This window comes from Pseudozyma hubeiensis (assembly GCF_000403515.1).
Source record: "Pseudozyma hubeiensis SY62 DNA, scaffold: PHS47, whole genome shotgun sequence".
Lineage (NCBI taxonomy): Eukaryota > Fungi > Basidiomycota > Ustilaginomycetes > Ustilaginales > Ustilaginaceae > Pseudozyma > Pseudozyma hubeiensis.
The window spans coordinates 33,525-53,526 of record NW_012133829.1 but is presented as its reverse complement, the minus strand read 5'-3'; the positions used below and the strand labels follow the sequence as shown (position 1 = coordinate 53,526).

General features: G+C 57.6%; 6 protein-coding genes across 6 annotated transcripts; 4 read left to right on the top strand and 2 right to left on the bottom strand.

Annotated features, from left to right (window-relative positions):
• Positions 1-777: 777 nt before the first annotated feature.
• Positions 778-4,017, top strand: PHSY_005013 (hypothetical protein; the record flags this gene model as incomplete). Its single annotated transcript, XM_012335624.1, has 1 exon — positions 778-4,017. The coding sequence occupies one exon, from the start codon at positions 778-780 to the stop codon at positions 4,015-4,017; it is 3,240 nt and encodes a 1,079-aa protein (XP_012191014.1).
• A 253-nt stretch (positions 4,018-4,270) lies between these two features.
• Positions 4,271-5,101, bottom strand: PHSY_005012 (v-SNARE protein; the record flags this gene model as incomplete). The annotated part of the gene is made up of 2 exons (XM_012335623.1): positions 4,271-4,478; positions 4,560-5,101. The coding sequence occupies 2 exons, from the start codon at positions 5,099-5,101 to the stop codon at positions 4,271-4,273; spliced, it is 750 nt and encodes a 249-aa protein (XP_012191013.1).
• A 1,930-nt stretch (positions 5,102-7,031) lies between these two features.
• PHSY_005011 (potential zinc finger protein) lies at positions 7,032-11,300 on the top strand (the record flags this gene model as incomplete). The annotated part of the gene is made up of 1 exon (XM_012335622.1): positions 7,032-11,300. The coding sequence occupies one exon, from the start codon at positions 7,032-7,034 to the stop codon at positions 11,298-11,300; it is 4,269 nt and encodes a 1,422-aa protein (XP_012191012.1).
• A 1,048-nt stretch (positions 11,301-12,348) lies between these two features.
• On the bottom strand, positions 12,349-12,627 carry PHSY_005010 (hypothetical protein; the record flags this gene model as incomplete). The annotated part of the gene is made up of 1 exon (XM_012335621.1): positions 12,349-12,627. One exon carries the CDS (start codon positions 12,625-12,627, stop codon positions 12,349-12,351), a length of 279 nt encoding a protein of 92 aa, XP_012191011.1.
• A 214-nt stretch (positions 12,628-12,841) lies between these two features.
• Positions 12,842-15,076, top strand: PHSY_005009 (hypothetical protein; the record flags this gene model as incomplete). The annotated part of the gene is made up of 1 exon (XM_012335620.1): positions 12,842-15,076. The coding sequence occupies one exon, from the start codon at positions 12,842-12,844 to the stop codon at positions 15,074-15,076; it is 2,235 nt and encodes a 744-aa protein (XP_012191010.1).
• Positions 15,077-15,711: 635 nt separating this feature from the next.
• Positions 15,712-19,749, top strand: PHSY_005008 (subunit of the Nup84p subcomplex of the nuclear pore complex; the record flags this gene model as incomplete). The annotated part of the gene is made up of 1 exon (XM_012335619.1): positions 15,712-19,749. One exon carries the CDS (start codon positions 15,712-15,714, stop codon positions 19,747-19,749), a length of 4,038 nt encoding a protein of 1,345 aa, XP_012191009.1.
• Between the last annotated feature and the right edge of the window lie 253 nt (positions 19,750-20,002).

The following is a 20,002-nucleotide window of genomic DNA, read 5'->3' as shown; positions in this document are numbered from 1 at the left end:
GACGCCTGAGTGAAATTGATAGGAGCCAGAGTACCGGGGCCAAAGATGTGAGATCGGAAGATTGTCAGAAGCGGAAGAAAATGATGCAGCAGCTGAGCTCAAAGCGTCGGCGCGTAGATGCTCTGCTGCTGTGCATCTGATGCGGAAACAGAGAAAGGACGAGAAAATTATGGTTGCGGCTCACACGCTCGGATTTTGGAGCAAATTGAGGGCTCCATCGAGGCATGGATTGGGGTGCGGTGTGGTTCAGTGTGTGTGTGTGTCTGTTTTTGTGTTCTTTTCGCTCGGTCCACCGCGCGTCCATCGTTGGGCTACTCACTCATCTTTCCACCCGGCCTCCACCATCGCTTCCTCCTTCATCAACATCGTCATCCACCACCTCGCCTTCGCATTTTGATCTCTCGTCACTTGATCATTTGACAGCGAGCAATCACATCCGACAAGAGCCGGATTCGACCGCACCGCGTCGGTCTGTGAAGCAGCGTTGTCTCGATTTTGGCGGCGCAGCACCTGCTGGAACGCCACTGTCGCTTCTGCCAGCTCGCATCTTGCTTGCATCACGATTCGAACGACGTGAGCACCTCGGTTTTATTGGTATCCATCCCTGCGCTCGATCGAACGTGAAGTCCAAGCCGCAGCGCATTCACGCTCGCACACATCGGAAGACGCGCGGGTCACCTTCGGCTGGTTGTCTACCTTTCTCGATTATACGCAGCGGGCCTCTTGCCGCTCACACCTTGGTACCTCCCTACTTCCACCACCCACACAAACGTCATTATGGAGGGCATTCTCGACTTTGACAAAGACCTCGACATCGGTCTTCTTGATCGAGTCGTGTCCGCCATGTACACCGGCGCCGGCCAGGACCAGAGGATGGCGCAGCAGACCCTTGCCCAGTTCCAGGAACACCCAGATGCCTGGCAGCGCGTCCCCGCCATCCTTCAGCATAGCTCATCTTCACAGACCAAGTACATTTCGTTGCAGATCCTCGACAAGCTCATCTCGACACGGTGGAAGGTTCTTCCCGAGGACCAGCAGCAGGGCATCCGCAATTTCATCGTCGAGATGATCATTCAGCATTCGTCCGACGAGGCCAACCTCAAGCGCGAGAGGACCTACATCGGCAAGCTCAACACCACCCTCATCCAGATCCTCAAGCAAGAGTGGCCTCACAACTGGCCATCTTTCATCCCCGAGATCGTCTCCTCCTCCAAGGGCTCGCTCTCCATTTGCGAAAACAACATGGCTATCCTTCGCTTGCTTTCCGAAGAAATCTTTGATTACTCGGCTGAGCAGATGACTACCTCCAAGACCAAGTCGCTCAAGAACCAGATGTGTGGCGAATTTGGCGAGGTCTTTCAGCTTTGCTCCGAGGTGCTCGAAAAAGCGCAGAAGCCCAGTCTGATCAAGGCCACCCTTGAGACCATGCTGCGCTTCCTCAACTGGATCCCGCTCGGCTACATCTTTGAGACCAACGTCATCGACAATCTCATCGGCCGTTTCCTCGAGGTCCCCGAGTTCCGCAACGTGACGCTCAAGTGTCTCTCCGAGATCGCCAACCTCAATGTTGGCGCAGAGTACGACCCCAAGTTTGTCGTCCTCTTCAATATGGTGATGACCTCGGTCAACCGTATGATCCCTCCCGCCACCAACATTGCAGCCGCCTACGAGACCAGCTCCGATTCAGAGCAGGAGCTCGTGCTCAATCTCGCTCTCTTCCTCTCCAACTATCTGACCGCTCATCTCAAACTCGTAGAGAACCCGGAGAACAAAGACGTCCTCCTCAACGCACACATGTACCTTATCAAGGTCTCCCAAGTACCCGAGCGTGAAGTCTTCAAGATCTGCCTCGAGTACTGGTCCAAGCTCGTGAGCGAGCTCTACGAGGAGCAGCAGTCACAGCCCATCGCAGAGATGAACCCGCTGCTCGGCCTCAATCTCGGCAACGGCGTATCCAACGCCAACTCGGCCAACCTGCGAAAGAACATCTACACCGACATCCTCTCCAACCTGAGGCTCGTCATGATCGAACGCATGGTCAAGCCAGAGGAGGTGCTCATCGTCGAAAACGACGAGGGCGAGATCGTCCGCGAATTTATGAAGGAGAGCGACACCATCGTCCTGTACAAGAGCATGCGCGAGGTGCTCGTCTACCTCACCCACCTCGACGTGCTCGACACCGAGAACATCATGACCGAGAAGCTTGCCAAGCAGGTTGACGGCTCCGAATGGTCGTGGGCCAATCTCAACACGCTCTGCTGGGCCATCGGCTCCATTTCGGGCGCAATGAACGAGGAGACAGAGAAGCGATTCCTTGTCACCGTCATCAAGGATCTGCTCGGCCTGTGCGAGATGAAGCGTGGAAAGGACAACAAGGCCGTCGTTGCTTCCAACATCATGTACATCGTTGGCCAGTACCCGCGGTTCCTCAAGGCGCATTGGAAGTTCCTCAAGACCGTCGTCAACAAGAACTTCGAGTTCATGCACGAGAGCCACGAAGGTGTCCAGGACATGGCGTGCGATACCTACATCAAGATCGCCCAAAAGTGTCGACGCCACTTTGTCATCCAGCAAGCGGGCGAGCAGGAGCCCTTCATCGACGAGATCTTGCGCAACTTGCATCGCATCACCCTCGATCTCTCGCCGTTGCAGGTCCACACCTTCTACGAGGCGGTCGGCTACATGATCGCAGCGCAGCCCAACCGTCCCACGCAGGAGCGACTCATCGCCAAGCTCATGGAGCTGCCCAACAGCGCGTGGGACAGCCTCATGCAGCAGGCGCACAACAACGTCGACGTGCTCAGCAGCCCGGAAAACATCAAGATCTTGTCCAACGTGCTCAAGACCAACGTGTCCGCTTGCGTATCCATCGGCACCTTCTTCCTGCCCCAGATTGGCCGTATCTACCTCGACATGCTCGCCCTCTACCGCAGCGTTAGCGGCATCATCAGCGCCAAGGTCGAGGCCGAGGGTCTCATCGCTACCAAGACGCCCATGGTGCGTGGTCTGCGCACCATCAAAAAGGAGATCTTGCGGCTCGTGGAGACCTACGTCAAACGCGCCGAGGATCTCGAAAATGTCAACAGCAGCTTGATCCCCTCGTTGCTCGACGCCATCCTCGGCGACTACAACCGCAACGTTCCCGCCGCCCGAGATGCCGAGGTGCTCAACGTGATGGCCACCATCACATCGCGCCTCCAGGGTCTCTTGACGGACAAGATTGCGCCCATCCTCGACGCCGTGTTCGAGCCCACGCTCAACATGATCAATCAGGACTTCGCCGAGTTCCCCGAGCACCGTGTCGGCTTCTTCAAGCTGCTGCGTGCCATCAACCTCTACTGCTTCCCTGCGTTGCTCGAACTGCCACCGCCCAAGTTCAAGCTGACCATGGACAGCATCATCTGGGCCATCAAGCACACCATGCGTGACATTGCCGACACGGGTCTCAACATCTGTCTCGAGCTGCTCCAAAACATCTCCGGATCGCCGCTCGAGGTGGCCAACGGCTTCTACCAGCAATACCTGCTCAACATCATCCAGGACATCTTCTTCGTGCTCACCGACTCGGACCACAAGAGCGGATTCAAGACGCAGTGCGTGCTGCTGGCGCGCATCTTTGAGCTCATCGAGACGGACCGCGTCACGGCACCGCTGTGGGATGCTGCGACGCAGCAGGATCCCAACATGAACAACCGGCTCTTCATCCGACAGTACACGACCAACCTGTTGCGCAACGCGTTCCCTCACATGCAGACGCAGTACGTAGAGTCGTTCGTCAACGGCCTCTGCATGCATTCGAGCGATCTGATCGCGTACAAGCTGCACCTGCGCGACTTCCTCATCACATCACGCGAGATGTTTGGCGGCAACACGGGTTCGGCGGACAACGCGGATCTGTTCGCGGAAGACAAGGAGGCGGAAGCACAGAGGAAGGCGGCTGCAGACAGGGAGAAGGCGGCCACGGTGCCGGGTATGCTGAAGCCTTCGCAGATCAAAGAGGAGGACGAGGAGTTGTGACTCATACGCGAGCTGCTCTTCTGAAGCGTGCCGATAGTACTCAGGCCTCGCACCTGAACGTCCCATCCACCCCCCAAAATGTACCGGTGCTTCTCATACCAGCGCTTTCCATCCATTGTGATTTGTTCTCCTCAACCGAGACTGTGCGAGCGTGATCGTGCACGTGTTTCGACCGCAGGTTGATCTGGTGTGTGTGCGCGGGCAAGTGGCCAGCTTGCGGTAAAGTGCTGGGATTTCATCGTGTGCGCTGGCTTCAACGAAATGCAAACATGAGCAGCAAAAAGGTCAATGAGCCGATCAAGAGGCTGATGATCCATTGGTCTCTGCGCCTTCTTCTACCGATGAGTGTGATGATTGAGTTGAGACCGGGGACTTGAGCTGCAGTTGAAGTCATTCGGGTGGAGATGTTTTCGAGGGTGGAACGTTGGTCTGCGAAGTCTGCTCTTGTCGCGTATGCTTGTCTGTAATCGCACAAATAGTCGTGTCAGAATAGGTCGCGAATGTGCGAATGTGAAGGTGAAAGGGAAGGGAGGGAAACTCACTCTAAGGTACGATCGATCATGGAATGCGAATTGTCTATTCGACCACGTTCTGCGAGTAGCGCATCTGAATCGCTTGCATGTGCTGCCTTGTACGCATTGATATCACCCTGAACGTTCCCCAATAGATCTCTGCGATCGATTGCGTGTCTCACATTCGTCTTTGACCTCCTAAAGTCTCTGGTGAAATCGAACAAGAGCTCTCGATGCCGTTGTACCGCATGCAATTGTGCCGAAGTTGGTGGAACAGAAGGGTCGTCCAACTTCGATGTCAAGGTGTCGACAGAGTTGGAGAGGTCGTTGATCAACGATTCCAACTCTGACTCGAGTTCGAGATGCTCGCTGTGATCGAGAGATGAAGAAGCGCCGGTGCCGGTCATATCGAGGGCGGTGTGATCCGAGTAGGAGTTTGTGTCCGCTGATCGTGCAATCTTGGAAGCGAGCGAAGAGTAGGCGGTAAGGCGAGCGTCGATGGTCGATTCCAGATTGCGTGTGTTGCGACGTAGGACGTCCCATGATGCGGACGAGGTCGATGACGAAGCCATGATGTCGCGCTGTTATGGCCGGTCGGATGAGGAAAAGGGACTAGCGTTGCTTGAGGTTAGATCGATCGTGGTGTGGAGAGAGTGTTGGTTTCGGCAGGCAATGGACCCTAAACATTAAAGGCAACAGTCTCGGGAGTCGGACTCATGGTGGTCATGCATTTCGTGCGAGACGAGCATCAGAAACACAGCACAACGAGGGCATTCGACAAGGCCAGAAGGGTGCATTCACGGACCTTGCCGACAAGATCAAGGGTCCTTTCAACGAGCTGTCGATCCATCACAATATCGGAAGGAAGCCGTCATGTTGATACGATTCAAATGGTGGTCACCTTGACTGGTCCGAGATCGTCATAAAGTAGCTCGTGTGCCTCGCTTTTGGTCGCTTCCACGCGTCCGAGTGCACAAAATAGAATCATCGAGGGTCCAGTGCCTTTTGACAGCACCTCGTCTCTGAGACCGCGATCGACACCTACAGCCAGCCTTGCTCATCCAGGTCGGCAGGGAAAATCAATTCAAAATTATAATAAAATACGGTCAGAGTGCTTAGTAAGTTGGGAGGACAAGCAGCGAATCAGAGAGTGAGTGCGGCCTAGAAAGGGCTAAATTGATTTCGCGATGCGCGGCTGCTTCTGCTTCGTCTCGCCGCACTATAGCATCCTTTGAACACAGATGTGCTATAAAGAAGAAGGCCATGCTCTGCATCCATGTTGTATCCGCGGATATATCAAGGCAGCTGGCTCGAAGATGTGGTCTTCTGAAGTCTCTCTTATTCGCAAGCAGTGTCTGTGCGGTCAAGCTGGACGCGAGAGTGAGCACGAGCCCGCTGAAGTGGCTACCTTGCAATCCCTCGAGTCCGCGGCCAGCCAGGATCTGGCTGATGGTCAGCAATCGAAGAGGTCGGCGATCGTTTGGCGGCGCGCTTTCTGCTATAGCCAGGGCTGTCAGCTCCGGCCAAGCTTCGAGATTCCAATCATATCACAGCCGAAGAGGCCTACCATCAGCTATGTAAGGCTTCTACCATCAGCTATGTCAGGCTTTGAGGTTGTGATGCCGGAGGAGCCGCGTTGGTGAATCGCTGTTCAAAGCGGCTGCAGACCTTGCCAGAGGCAGAAAGGTCAGTCATAGAGAGCTGCTACCGCCTCTCCCGAGCTGGAAATCGAGGTAGCTTCTTCTCTGTTTCTCGCGCCTTTTGAATTGAACATTCAATTTCCCTCTCTCTCCCTCTGTGCTTTTTGTTTTGACTGGTCCGATGCCTCCACTTCGCTCTTGAGTGTTCTGCTCGCCGTGTGAGGCGGACGTCCTCTCAGAGCCTTTTCCCCCTCGCACTCTGCTGCCGCGCCTTTCTGTGAGGCCGTGAGTGAGCTGCGGGTCTGGTTGCCCGCCTGTCTGCCTGCCCGCCGTCCGTCCGCCTTTGCACCTCCACACATTTGTCCCGCCGACGAGTGCGTCCGACATTCCTTCTCACCACATCTTCCTGTCATTTCCCTTTCGCTCCATCCGACCGACGTCTTCGTTTCTCACTGACGGCGATCATCGTTGCCGTATTCGTCGTGGAGAAAAGGCACCGCTGTTTCCTCGATACTCCAACGTCGGTCCACTGTCGGTGCATCCGTCAGCATTCATCTAGCTCGGGGCAACGCATTGTTTCAAGTCTCTGTGCTCCGCAGCGCGGAATGGCCCTCTAATCCGAACCGTCCTTTCGTCTCGGCTGCGTCTTTTCAACAGTGCCTTCAGACGCTCAAATTGCACTGCTGTCGTCGTTACAGCATTAGGGGAACAACGCATCGTCGCCGTGCGATCGAGCTCGAGCAACATCCTCGGCCGACGACCCTCCATAGACTCGGCAAGGACCCCCTCTTCCATCCACCTCAATCAAGGCTAGCGGACTCACAATCAAAGCATTGTTTCCATCTGAAGCACCGCAATCGCCATGCAGAGCGACTATTTTGGCGCGGCTGCTGAGCCAGAGAACGGCCGTATCCGCTCTCGTCCGGAATCACCTACACCCTCCGGTCCAGCACGCAAGGTGCAGAAGCGCAGTTCCATCGCATCAAACGCATCCAATGACGACGACAATGATGACGATGACACCGCAGCCGCCGACGCATCCACCGACGCCGCTGGAGGCCCCGTGCCCAGCGGACCACCCTTCATCTGCCCCACCTGCTCCACAAGCTACTCCCGACTCGAGTATCTGAGACGCCACGAGAGGAGGCACGCCGACATTCGTCCCTTCGTTTGCGACTGCGGAAAGGGTTTCTCGCGCAGCGACGTGCTCTCTCGCCACAAGCGACAGTGCCGAGTCGTCCTCCAGCTCGATGGGTCCGGCGATGGCGAAAAACCAGCAGAGGGTGAAGCGCCTCCGAAAGCCACCAAGCCACGTCGCTCCTCCACCGCTGCTAAGCCGGGAAGGCCCAAAGGCTCCACTAAAGCCGCCAAGGCTGCTGCCGCCGCCGCCAACAACGGCACCAACGGATCGGCGGATGCGGCTGGCACCGACGGCGCTGCGGCTTCTCACTCGGGCGCTCTGGGCTCCGAGGGTGCCAATGGACCTGCTCCACCACCTCCTGCTCCTCACTCCGACCAGCTTACTCACGACGCCATCGCTTTGGCTGCTGCGGCCGCCGCGGCTGCAGCTGCAGCAGGTCACCATCCCGTCGGCGCCCAAGCTCAGGAGCAAGACGCTTCTGCCATGATCGACCCCGCCATCGCCGCCGACTCGCAGGCCCAAGCTGCCGCCGCTGCAACCACCGTGGCCGCCATCAGCTCGGTAGCAGCGTATCAATATGCCAATTCTATGGACCCCCCGGATTTTCACATGGGGAGGGGAGCACTTAACTCGTACGCTTCGACTCCCTTCCCGCTTCCCGTTCACTCGGCCGTGGCAGCGCTCCACCCGCAGCTCTACCAACCCTCGAGTCCCGAGTCGAACCAGCCCAGAAGCGAGCACGGCAGTCCACGCTACGGCGGTCAAGCTCTCATACGTCACGGCAGCAACTCCTCCAGATCCGGCCTCATGCGACAGCAGGCGGCCCCTTACGATCAGTACGCAGCCCGTCAGGCGCACGCCTTCGCCAATCCCGCCGATGCTTCCATATGGGAAGGGTTGGACACCGCCAAACTGCCCTCGCCAGGCCATGCCGCTGCCACCACGCCCGGTTCAGCAGCGCGTGCCACGGCCAGCATGCTCGCTTCGCTCGGCTTCCCTGTAACCTCGCCCATGAGCCATCTCGGCGATCGCCCTCGCGCCGGATCGCACCTCGGCTCCGATGCCAGCTACTTCCGCTCCACCGCCCCAGGTCTTTCCGGCGGCGTCGCCGCTGGCTATGGCTCCAACAGCACCAACAGCCCAGCCTTCTCCTTTGGCACTTCCACCTCCTCAGCCGAGACGGGAGCGTCGTCCTCCAGTCACTCGAACTCCAACGCCACCGCTGCTACCAGCACGTCTCAGGGCCAGGAAGCTTCGGGAGCAACGACACCCAAGGAGCCGGTACGCTTCTCCGTGTCGACGCTAGGGCCGCTCTCGCCTTTCTCCAACACTGCGCTCAACTCGTCCATGTCGCCCTACCTCTCTGCTTTCTCCAATGCTCGCGACACGCCGCTCGTCTCAAGTCCGCGTTCGCAGCTGCCTACCACGCCCGGCGGCGGCCTAGCTTCGCTGGATCTGGGCGGCCAATGGACGGGAATGCGTCCACCGTCACGCTCCGTCAGCCGGCACAACAGTTTGCAAGGCATCAACATATCATCGACGACTCAAAGTCAGAGCACGTCTCCCCAGTCCGAAGGCATCGTCGCTGCTAGCAAGCTCGCAAAAAGCTTTTCGCACGAAAAGCTCAGCCTTTCTGATAGGACGGGGGCGAACGACAGCAACGATGTCAAGTCTGCCGCAACGAGCGCTGCCGCTACATCCGCTGCGACAACAGCTGATGCATCGGCCACGTCGTCGATATCGGCGTCCTCCGCGACGGTTGTTCCCTCGACAGGTGCGGCGACGACGAGCGGCGCTGGGACGATCACCACATCGGCACCTGTGCCGATCAGCAACAGCGGCATCGACACACCGAGCCGGTTTGTCAAGAACGAGTCGCAGCAGTATTTTGATGGAGGGGCTCTCACGCCAGGACCCGAAGCCTTCCTTTTGAGGCTTCAGGGTGGCGTACAGGAGTTGAGAGCCGGGATCCACGGAAACGAAATCTCCTTTTTGCACGGCCCGCACACGGCGCTCAGTTCAGCACCGCTCGGTGCGTCCCAGTTTTCCACCCCAAATTGGGATCACTCGATGTTTTCCAACCCCAGTGCAGGCAGCGTCGCCGCAGCTGCTGCTAGCAGCGGTACACCCGGCGCGCAGCTGAGTGCGCTCGGCTGGCTCATGAGCCCTAGCATCCAGCAGCTGCTGACCGCTTTCTCGACGACGGCGGGTTCGGGTACGGTCGACAAGACCAATACGTCCGACTACTTCAACTCGAAAATCGTCGCTGCGCCGGACTCGATCGAGCTCGACTTGACGAGCGTCGAGATCATGCCGACGCCGCTGGAAAAAGCGCTGACCGACGTCAAAAACCCTTTTTTCATTCCCCCGGACATGTTTCGACCGTGCTACTCGATTCAGCACTGGAGTCTGCCGCCCATCGCTCGTCTCAGCGTGCTGGCGTTGCACGCGCAGCAGAACTTGCTCAAGCACTTCCCCGTGATCCACGAGCCCACGTTCCGCATCGACACCACGCCAGGCTGCATCGCTTTCGCAATGTGCATGCTTGGAGGTCACGAGGCGGGACGCAAATGGTGGGCGGGCGAGGAGGTGGTGCCCAAGTCGGCGATCAACATCATCAACAGTCACGGCGCCGCCGAGCCTGTGAATGGCTTGCAGCGTCTGATGGATGACAAGGGCCCGAGCCTTCTCGTCGACGAAGAGGATGGGCAGGAGCTGGTCAAGCCGATTGTGATGGGCGAAAAGAGTGAGATGCTGATGCGGGCGTTTGCTAGCCGATGCAAGAGCGTCAGGGACAAGTGCTCAGTGGTGCAGGCGCTGATGCTGTTCCAGAGCAACAACTTTCTCAGCAGCGATGCGACGACACGCACGGTCGCCGGCGTGTCTCACGGCACGGTGGTCAATATGGCTCGACAGGCGGGCTTCTTCGATCCTCACGCCGACCATGCGCAGCGTCGAACGACCCTGACTGCTGAGGATGTGATACAGCAGGTGATGCTCGAGTCGGTGGATACGATCTTCTCGTACTCCTTCTTGCCGTCGTACAGCGACGAGAAGGAGGAGGCGGACCAGATCTGGCGGCGATGGGCCGAGCTCGAAGGGCGCAGAAGGAGCGCGTTTGTCATCTATACGGTAGATACGGTGGCGCATCTGGATGCAGCTGTGCCCACATTGTTGTCGACCAAAGAGCTGGCGCACCTACCTCTGCCCATGCCGGACCACGTCTGGCGCGCGCCGACGGCGTCGAGCTGGCGCACAGCACTCGATATCCATCGGGGCCTGACGCTGGACGAAGCGCTGCAGCAGCTGCTCTCGTCTGATGCGAATACCTCTCCGCCGCACGAGCTGCCCGGCTCGCCATCGTTGTACGGCTCGCATGGACCGTTCGCTCGTTTGGCGATGGTGTTGGCGCTGTTGCGTGGCATCATCGACATGCTAGAAGGACGCGCGATGAGGGTGGCCAAGCCGTCGTCGCTGAGCAAGTGGATGAAAATGAGCGGTGCTCAGAGCGACGGAATCACCGGGTCGGCCAACGAGGCGCAGGTGGCGCTATTCAAGAAGGCGCTGGCACGGTGGCGCAAGGCATGGGACCAGGATCCAACGTGCCGCTTTGCATCGGTGAAAAAGACGGATGGCGGTCCGGACGCTGCGGCTGACGACAAAGCGCACTGGACCACGCCTACAGCCGTGACGGGAGGCAAGCACGAGTGGCCGAAAGAGCTGCAACGAACGCTGTTCACGCCGCTCACAGCATCAGGAGCCACGCCGCTGTCGAACGACGCACTGCCCATGTACTGGCTTGCTCACGTGTTGGTGACGCACGCTGCATCGAACCAACGTCTGCCTCTGCGCAGCGTCGAAAGCAAGGTGGGTGCGCCAACAGCACGCAACGGCAGCGGCTATGCTGCGGCGAACGGTGGACCGGACATGCCAGATTTCCGCGCAATGCTGCGTTTCGCCAAGAACTTTGTCACTCGCGGCGAAAAATGAGCGACGACATCGAAGTTGCCAACTCTCACCAGGCAATCTGGAAGTACTATTGTTGTAATTTAGGAAGACTTTCTAACTGAAAGTTGAGTTTAGCCCTTCGTCAGACCGTAGCACTGTGTGTGTGTGTGTGTGTGTGTGTGTGTGTGTGCGTGCGAACATCAAGACATGACCTTCCTTGTCCCATGAAGACGATGAGCAGCTTCCTACAGTGGCTGATAATGACAGTGGTGCCGCTTGCTGCCGGCCGTGAACTTCAGCCAGGAACAACATTTAAATAACTTTATAGTTTTTAGGAAATAAATACATTTCAGCGTCCACCCAAAGGCTTTTTCCCCTTGAGTGCGACCCTGGCGGCTACAGCGGTGCGCTTTGCGAATGGCCGTTGTGACACTTTTGCAGCGATGCTCCGGATGCTCCGAGAGATTGGGAAAAGCTGACAAACTGGAGCCTCTGATTATGGACGTACTGTAGCATGTATAGCCCCAGAGTGCAAAGAAGAACGGACAGCAGAGAGCCCGGCAAATGTGCTTAACACACGCTGCCCTTGCTGCAGTCACAATGTGCAGCGATAATGAGGTGCCAGAGGAGCGGTCCAAATGATTTTGTTGAGCGTGGCTAAAACGGAATCAAAATCAAACTGAGCTCAGCAGGACAGCAGCAGCAAAGCGGGATCCACGCAACTGTGCAGCAAATGCTGAGTGCACTGTCCACACAGCGGGCGGGCTTGTCTCGCCGCCTTGTGAATTCACACGCCGCTGCGTCTGAGTGCGTTGTATGACTGACTCTCCGCAATCGACCTGACTTTTCGGATTCAGGGTCTTGCGTGGTTCGAGTTGCCTGCCGCCTTATCGTCCCGTAAAGGTCGAGGTGTGCTTGCTTGCTCGTCTCTGCAACATCGTCGTCCGCATCAGACTGCCCTACGATCATAGCAGTCGTCGATCTTGTTTGTACTCATCACCAACTCGCACACGATAGCGGGTGGCATCTTGTCAGGAGCTTTTCAAACCGAGACAATCCACTGGCCGGAGGCCTCCACAACTGACGACCGTCAATCAAGCTCGACAGCGAAGCTTAAGCTTGAGCGCACGATCACCGCATCTCGATCCTTGCCAACGTACTTCGTCGCAAGTCTGCACGGCGGTGGGAGAACAGCGCTCGCATTCCGAATCTCTGTGCCCGCCTTGGGCACCGCTTCATTTTGTGACTGAATTGCCTGCTTTTCACCTTGAATCAGCTGCAAGCGTCCCTGCCGACGACCAACACTTCGACTCATCGACACTTCACCCTTTGCAACTACTTGATATTGCGTATTTCTCAACGCCACCATTGATCATTCCGGCAAGCACCGCCAGCACGCTTTCAGGACGCCGCGCCGACCTTCTCGATCACTCAGCCCCTCGGAGGCGCCAACTCCCAAGAGAGCCAGGCTTAATCCGCTAGGCTCGAGCTCTTTGTCGACTGTCGAGGCGCCATCCTCTCTGACCTCTCCGCCGTTTTTCCACTCGATACACCACGGGTCGGCCTCAGGCGAAGCTGACGAGATGACACAGAAAAACAGCTCCGTCCATTCAAATGGCGAGTCGTCCAACGGCAGAGCGAGCGACCACGCCATCAAGTCCGATGCCAGCAATGGCAGTAGCAACGGTCACCGCAACGGCAAAGCTGCCACCTCGCTGGCTGACGACTATGCAGATGCACAGGCCTTCGCCCCCCTCTTTCCAGGAAGCTCGATCGATCGAAGGGAGCTCGTCAAGCTCACGCTCCAATCCTTGCGCGAAATGGGCTTTGATTCGGCAGCCAAGACGCTCGAAGCCGAATCTGGCGTCGCACTCGAGCACCCTTCCATCACCGCTTTCCGCACCGCTGTGCTCGGCGGCGACTGGAGGAACGCCGAGAGACTCCTCATCGATGGTCTGACCTATGCAGCAAGACGAATTCAAGCCTCGCGCAGCTCGAGTGGCGCCAGCCTTGGTGCTTCGTCGCTCGATGTACCTGCTTCCTCCTCCGCAGCCATTATTGAGTCGTCCAATCAAGATCTCATCGACTCAGTGCTACGCAGACCCGACCTCGTCAGCCTCCGCTCGATCCGCTTCATGTTGCAAAAGCAGCGGTACCTCGAACTTCTTGAGGCGCGCCAGACAAAGAAAGCCCTCAACGTACTACGCGAAAAGCTCACACCGCTCAGTCACGACACTTCGCAGCTCCATCTTCTGTCTAGTCTGGTCATCTCGGCGTCGCCCGAACAGCTCCATGCTCGCGCTGGCTGGGATGGTGCAGAAGGCGATTCGCGCCGTCTGCTCATGGTCGAAATCGAGTCGGCTGTATCCCCGCTTGTCATGATCCCAAGTCGGCGTCTACCTCAGCTGCTCGAGCAAGCGCAGAGCTATCAGAAACAACAGGACCCCTTCTTCAACTTGCCCCACGGCTCTCACTTTTCGCTCTTGACCGACCATCGATCGGATCGATCCGTGTTTCCCTCGCATATTTCGCGCACCATCCATGACCACCACGACGAAGTGTGGTGCTTGCAGTTTTCGCACGACGGCACAAAGCTCGCGACAGCAGGCGCCGACAAGACCATCCTCATCTGGAGCGTACAGGACGACTACAAGCTGCTGCAGAAGTTTGTTCCGCTCTCCGACAATATCTCGTCCGTCTCTTGGTCGCCAGACGACAAGAGGCTCTTGGTGACGTCGGAAATTGACGTGACGCTCTGCAAGCTCGAGCAGGGAAGCATGACCACGCTTCGTGAGCACACCTACACCGTCGCTACGGCCACCTGGCTAGCCGACGGCTCTGGCTTCATCACAGGAGGTATGGACGGCAAGATCATATGGTGGGACTCGGAAGGATTCGTGCTGCACAAGCAGAGCACTTCGCCGTTCCGTGTCCTCTCCGTTGCGGCTTCGCCTGATGGTGCGCACCTGATCGCTTTGAGCGCCCGCCAAGTCGCGACACCAGGCCTTGCTTCGTCCACAAGTCGCGGTCATACCAGCTCGTCCACGGCATTGAGCACCTCGACTGCTTCCGATCAGCTGAGCGACAGCTCATCTCCATCGACAGCGTCTACCGGCTTCGGGCATGATCGATCCGATTTCGACTCACCAGCCGATCTGGGCGGCGGCTCGCGTACCATGGGCACAGAACGGTACCGCATCCACTTTATCAACCTGCGCACGCGCGAGGAGCTCGGCTCGATCTATCTGCGCGAGGAACTCGTAAGTCTGGCGGTCAGCGGTGACTCGCAGTACGCGCTCATCAGTGTGCGCCCTAGCGAACTGCAGATGTGGGACATTGAACGCCAGTGCTTGGTGCGGCGCTTCAACGGGCACAAGATCAGTAAACACGTCATTGGCTGCGGATTCGGAGGCATCGACGAAAACTTTGTCGTCTCTGGAAGCGAGGACTCCAGAGTCTACATCTGGCATCGCGCCAGCGGTCGTCTAATCGAGACTCTAATCGGACACGATGCTGGTACCGTCAATGCGGTAGCTTGGCATCCCACGGACGCTCTCACTGTGGCGTCGTGTGGAGACGATCATACAGTCCGCATTTGGCGACCGGGAGGAAAGGTGCCAGCGACGCCTGCGTATCCAGTCGAAGCGCCACCAAAGTCAGACGATTCCGAGATGAACGGAGCGGCCAACCCGTTTCCCTGGAGCTTCTCTGATCCGTCAAGCGCCGGCGAGGTCGACATGATGCGCTCCATCCACGAAGCCATGGACGAGGGAGGAGACGAAGATGGCGAAGGCCATTCGCCATCATCTGCGTTCTGACCCTTGGTGCACGTCGCGCCGATCCTATCTTCTCTGCCCGCACTTATCGCGTCCACCTCGCCGCTCATCATCGCAAAATCCAATCCGAACCATACCTCTCTGTCGTGAGCATACGCACGTATCATCTTGCTTTTCTTCGCATTGTCCACAATTTCACCAGTCTCTTATCTCGGACTCTCCTTGCACGCTCATCTAGTCTCTGTCCTGTATCTTTCAGCATCGTACCGCACCGTTCCAGCAATCCTCTCTTATCCCACAATGCAGAAGCTCAAACCCCAAAGGATGTCACTGCACGCATTGGCGCGATATCTGCAGCCTGATGCCAGTACACGGCAGCATGACGAGTTGCCTTGTGATGGCACCCGATGAGCGACGCGCGATGCCCGATCCGAATAAAGAGTGTTTGGTGCGGAACGCGAAGAAATGTTGGAAATCGCAACTTCGCTTTGACCATCTTTCATTCCTCTCATCATCATCATCATCATAATTCTCGTCGGATCGTCGTCCCGCACCATTTTGCATCCTGTACTGGATCTGAGCAGGAGACATAGCGGTCAACAATGTTCACGACACCATCACGAGCGAGGGATGCTAGATCCTCGACGCCGCTAGCGAGTGCCGGTGCCGGTCCAGCTATGTCTCGTTCGACCAACCGCCCATCTCGTGCTGGCACACCCGTCTTCGGCGGTCAAGATCCCACCTCTCCGCCCTCCTTTCTCTCACCGATCACATTTCGACGCGGCGACAGTGCCCACAACAACGATGCAGGCGACGTCTCGTCCAACTCTCTCTTCCTGAGCGCCAACGCAAGACCTCGCGCAACACGCGCACGTCCACGTCCCTCGTCCATGCTCGCCGCTGCCGGTCCCAACGTCTCACTTCTCAGCCCTGGTAGCGCATTCGATCGCGAAGGTTCCGTCATTAGTGATGATGCGGACATGCGATCGGTCGCAGAGTCGGCTCTGTCTGCCTCGCATGCTGGTTTTGGTCGACGGCCCCCTTTGCCGAACAAAGATGCCAAAGCACAGCTCGAGGAAGGTACCGTGCTGCTGGGAGACCAATGGATGCACGTTTCGGCATATTCAAAACTACCAGTGGAGGTGCTCGAGGTGCTCAGCGACGCAGACCTCTATATCGACGCATTCCAGGGCCATCTCGATGTCCAGACCGGCTACGCCTGCCTAGTGTCTCGCACCCAGTGCTTCGTTTGGAACTACTCGAGCCGCGGTATCGGCACAAGCTCGCCTACGTGCTTCATCTTTCCCGTTCCGCAGTACGCTTCGTCCAGTATGACGGCCATTAACGACCTTGCGCACTGCTGCTTCCTTCCGCGTGGAGCAAACAGGGAGCCTGCGCTGCTCCTCGTCGCTCCCGATGGCCAAACATGCCTCTGGGAGGGCATCTCGTCCTCGCTCACGCGTCAGGACCGTGCACAGCGCCTATCAGCCCCTCTATCCTCGGCAGCCGAAATCATCATTCAGCTGCAGCGTGTTGACGAATCGACAGTGGTACTGGCTACCAGTCAGTCTCGCATGCTGCGCGTCTCGATCGGCAGCAGAGCCGGTGTGCTTCAGGCCGAGATCCGACCTTTCTCGCAACAGCGTGGTCTCCTTGGGCGTCTGTTTGGATCGACGTCGGCGATCGCATCATCAAACGATCCAATTGTCTCGATCGCAGTGGCACCCCTTCAGCCGGGTAAGCAAGGCCGTGAAGTCTACGCGATCGGCCGCAAGACGTTGCAGAAATGGCAAGTGCTTGACCAAGGCGGAGAGCGTCTGCTGGCCGAACAGGACGTTCAACAGGTGGTCGCCAGCAACGTGCTGCAGCTCAGCGATGAGAGGTACGGCGCTGCTCAGAGCCTTTCCTTTGACATTGTCAGTGGTGCTGTCCAATCGGACGGACAGCTGGTTCTGCTCTATTCGCAATCCAAGACCGAACGCGAGCCGCACAACTACGGACTGGCTATCATCGACGCTGTCAAGGATGCAGGGTCCTTTGTCGTAGCTTCCATCCTGTCGATCAACTATTCCAACTTTGCCGATCCTCGTCCTTATGCGCTTCCGACGCTCAGCATGCCCAATGGCGGACCCGCTGCTTTCATCTGCTTTGCCGATACCGTCGTGGCTAAGCAGCTCGAGACTGGGTGCGAAACGTTCGAGGAGGTCATCAAGCTCAAGGACGACGTCAAGAACAGATTCATCGGCTCCGGCTGCGACTCGATCGACGTCGGCAACAACCACGCCATTGCAGCTCTTTCGCTCATCTCGGCCACTTCTGGCTCACTGCTGGTCGAGACCAGCATCGACGAGATTCGCAATCGATGCACCGCCTACGCATCGGCAGCGGATCGTCAGCGCGCCGATACCGAGCGGCTGAAGGGCAAGCTCGAACAGGCGCTCTACTACTCTGAATCGCTGCTCAATCCTCTCACTTTCCAACTACCTTCGCATCTGCAAGGAACGTTGATGACAGCGTGCGAAGATCTGAGTCGCCAATTGCTGACGTTCAGCAACCCCATCTCGCAGAGCGTGCCGCCTTCGGTCGATTTGCGTACCGCACTCAAGGATCGACTAGGCAAACTGCGCTTCCTGGTCAAGTTTGTCGCTGTATGCGGGCACCTCGAGAAGCTTCCGCAGACGACAAAGCGACAGCTGCGCGCCGACGCCGAGCTAGCAGCGGCGCTCAGCGAGCTGTGGGTGTATCAGAACGAATTCTACACGTCTGCGCACAGTCATGGATCGGCCACGCAGAGTCCGCTCGCGAAAGCCATCGAGACGGTCATGGCTGAGCAAGGATTAGGTACGGGTGGAGATGATCTGGTGCGCAAGTTTTTCCGACACCACGCCGATCTGACGACGAAGGTGCTGGCGAGGCTGTTGAGCCAGACCAAGGGCGTTTCGGCGCAACCGCTGCGTAGCAGGTCGACGGAAGTGCTCGAGCTCAACAGGATCGTGCTGTCGGCTTTCAGGGCAGCGCTCAGGTACAGGAAGGAGAGTGTAGGGCTATACGGGATTGTCGAGAGCCAGGGCGGAGCAGGTGCATCGGCAGCAGCGCCGATGGCAGGGTTCGAAGCGTGGACGGCTCAGAGCGTAAGCGTGCAGCTGCTGGAGAGTCTATACTCGCTCACGGTCAACCTGATTCCAGATCGAACGCGCGAGCTGGGTTCCAGCATCGACGCTGCCTCCACCGAGTTCTCGAGCGCGGTTAGCGAAGAATCGAAGCGCGAGCATCGGGCGCAGACCGAGCTCAAGGCGCAACTATGCTCGCTCGCCGAGATCGCGCTTGCGTGCTACACCGAGCGTATCCAGTACTTGCAAGCCTCTGCAGCCGCCGCAGCCGACATTGGAGCGTTGGAACGGGAGCTCTCTGTATTCTCCACAACCTACCGCACCGCTCGACCGCTCTTCATCCGTCCTCTCGTGTCGATTCACCGCTCCGACCGTGCCTTCACCCTCGCCGAGCAATACTCGGATTTCCGAACGCTCGTCGAGCTATCCCAGGAACCCAACCTCCAATCCGACGCTCGCACCGAAACCTACCTCGAGCGATACCAGCAAGCGTTCGCCTACGAACTCTACAACTGGTACATCGAACACCACCAGCAGCGGAAGCTGCTGACGCAGAAACCGGAGTACAACCAACTCGTGCTGTCGTACCTCGAACAGCCGGGTAAGGAGCGTTTGGCGTGGTTGCACGATCTAGCTCTGAAGAGGTTCGATGCGGCTTCGAGCAAGTTGGAAGCGTTGGGGCTGAAGGAGGGAAACCTGGCGCAGAGGAAGTTGATGTTGAGTTTGGGCAAGTTGGGGTATCTGTCGACGTTGGGGTTGGAGCAGTTGTCTACGGTGGGTGTTCAGAAGCAGGTGGAATTCTTTGACGATCAATTGGATTTGATCGCTGTTCAGGATTCGTTGGCTGCTTTGTGGGAGAACAGCGTTATGGGAAGTCTTCCGATCGATCTGCCGCGTGCTGGAACGCAGGAAGCGGCGACGCTGGCGTCGGAAATCGTCGACACAGTGGCTTCGAGGTTGATCGAATATCCGGCGTATCGCGAACACTACATGCAGCTCGTCCAACAACTTTTGCTCTCCAACCGCTACCTCTCAGCCGAGGATCTGGTCGACCTACTCACGCTCAAAGACACACCCGAGACGCAGCTGGAAGACTTTGCCACGGCGATCAAGGTGCTGATCCGAGCTGGCAACATCCCGGCTTCGCGGAGGGAGGCGAGCCTGAAGAGCATCTGGAGACGCAGCGTTTTGCGGGACGACTGGGTCAGTTTGAGCGAGACGAACAACGTCAGCGATCAGACGTTGATGGATGATCTCAAGCGCACGGCGTTGTGGGCGATGTTGAGGGAGGTGTTGGGGGATGATGCGGAGGCGGGGAGGGATGCCTGGGTTGATGTGGGGGATCTCGCCGTTGAGGATGATGTGGAAGATGCCGAGGGAGATGGTGCGGGGATGAGAGGGTTGTTGGAGGCGAGGTTTGCCGATGCTCCCGATCACTTTGTGAGTCTGTTGTTGCAAGACTATAGGAAGGAGGTGGCTACGGTGGGCGGATTTTTGGAGGATTCGGATCTACCTAGGTTGGCTCATGAGATGGCGGGACTGGCCGCGAACGAGGGAGCGGATGGTCAAGCTGGTGAGGCCGACGACAGCATGCTCGTCGAATGATCGATGCAGGCAACACACATGCACGCGAAGCTCAATGAGAAAACGAATCAAGTGTCATTCTTTTGTTTTGTTTGTGTTTCTGACGAACTGACAAGATACGCTGTAACGTGTTCTAAGTAATACCGACGCGTGTGTAGTACCGACGCGTGAAATAAAGTTACTCAGCCCCACCAATATGATGTGAGTAGCGTGAAATGATTGGACCCGTGAGCTTGTTCCTTCCAATAGACCCACCATCCGACTTTCCGGACCC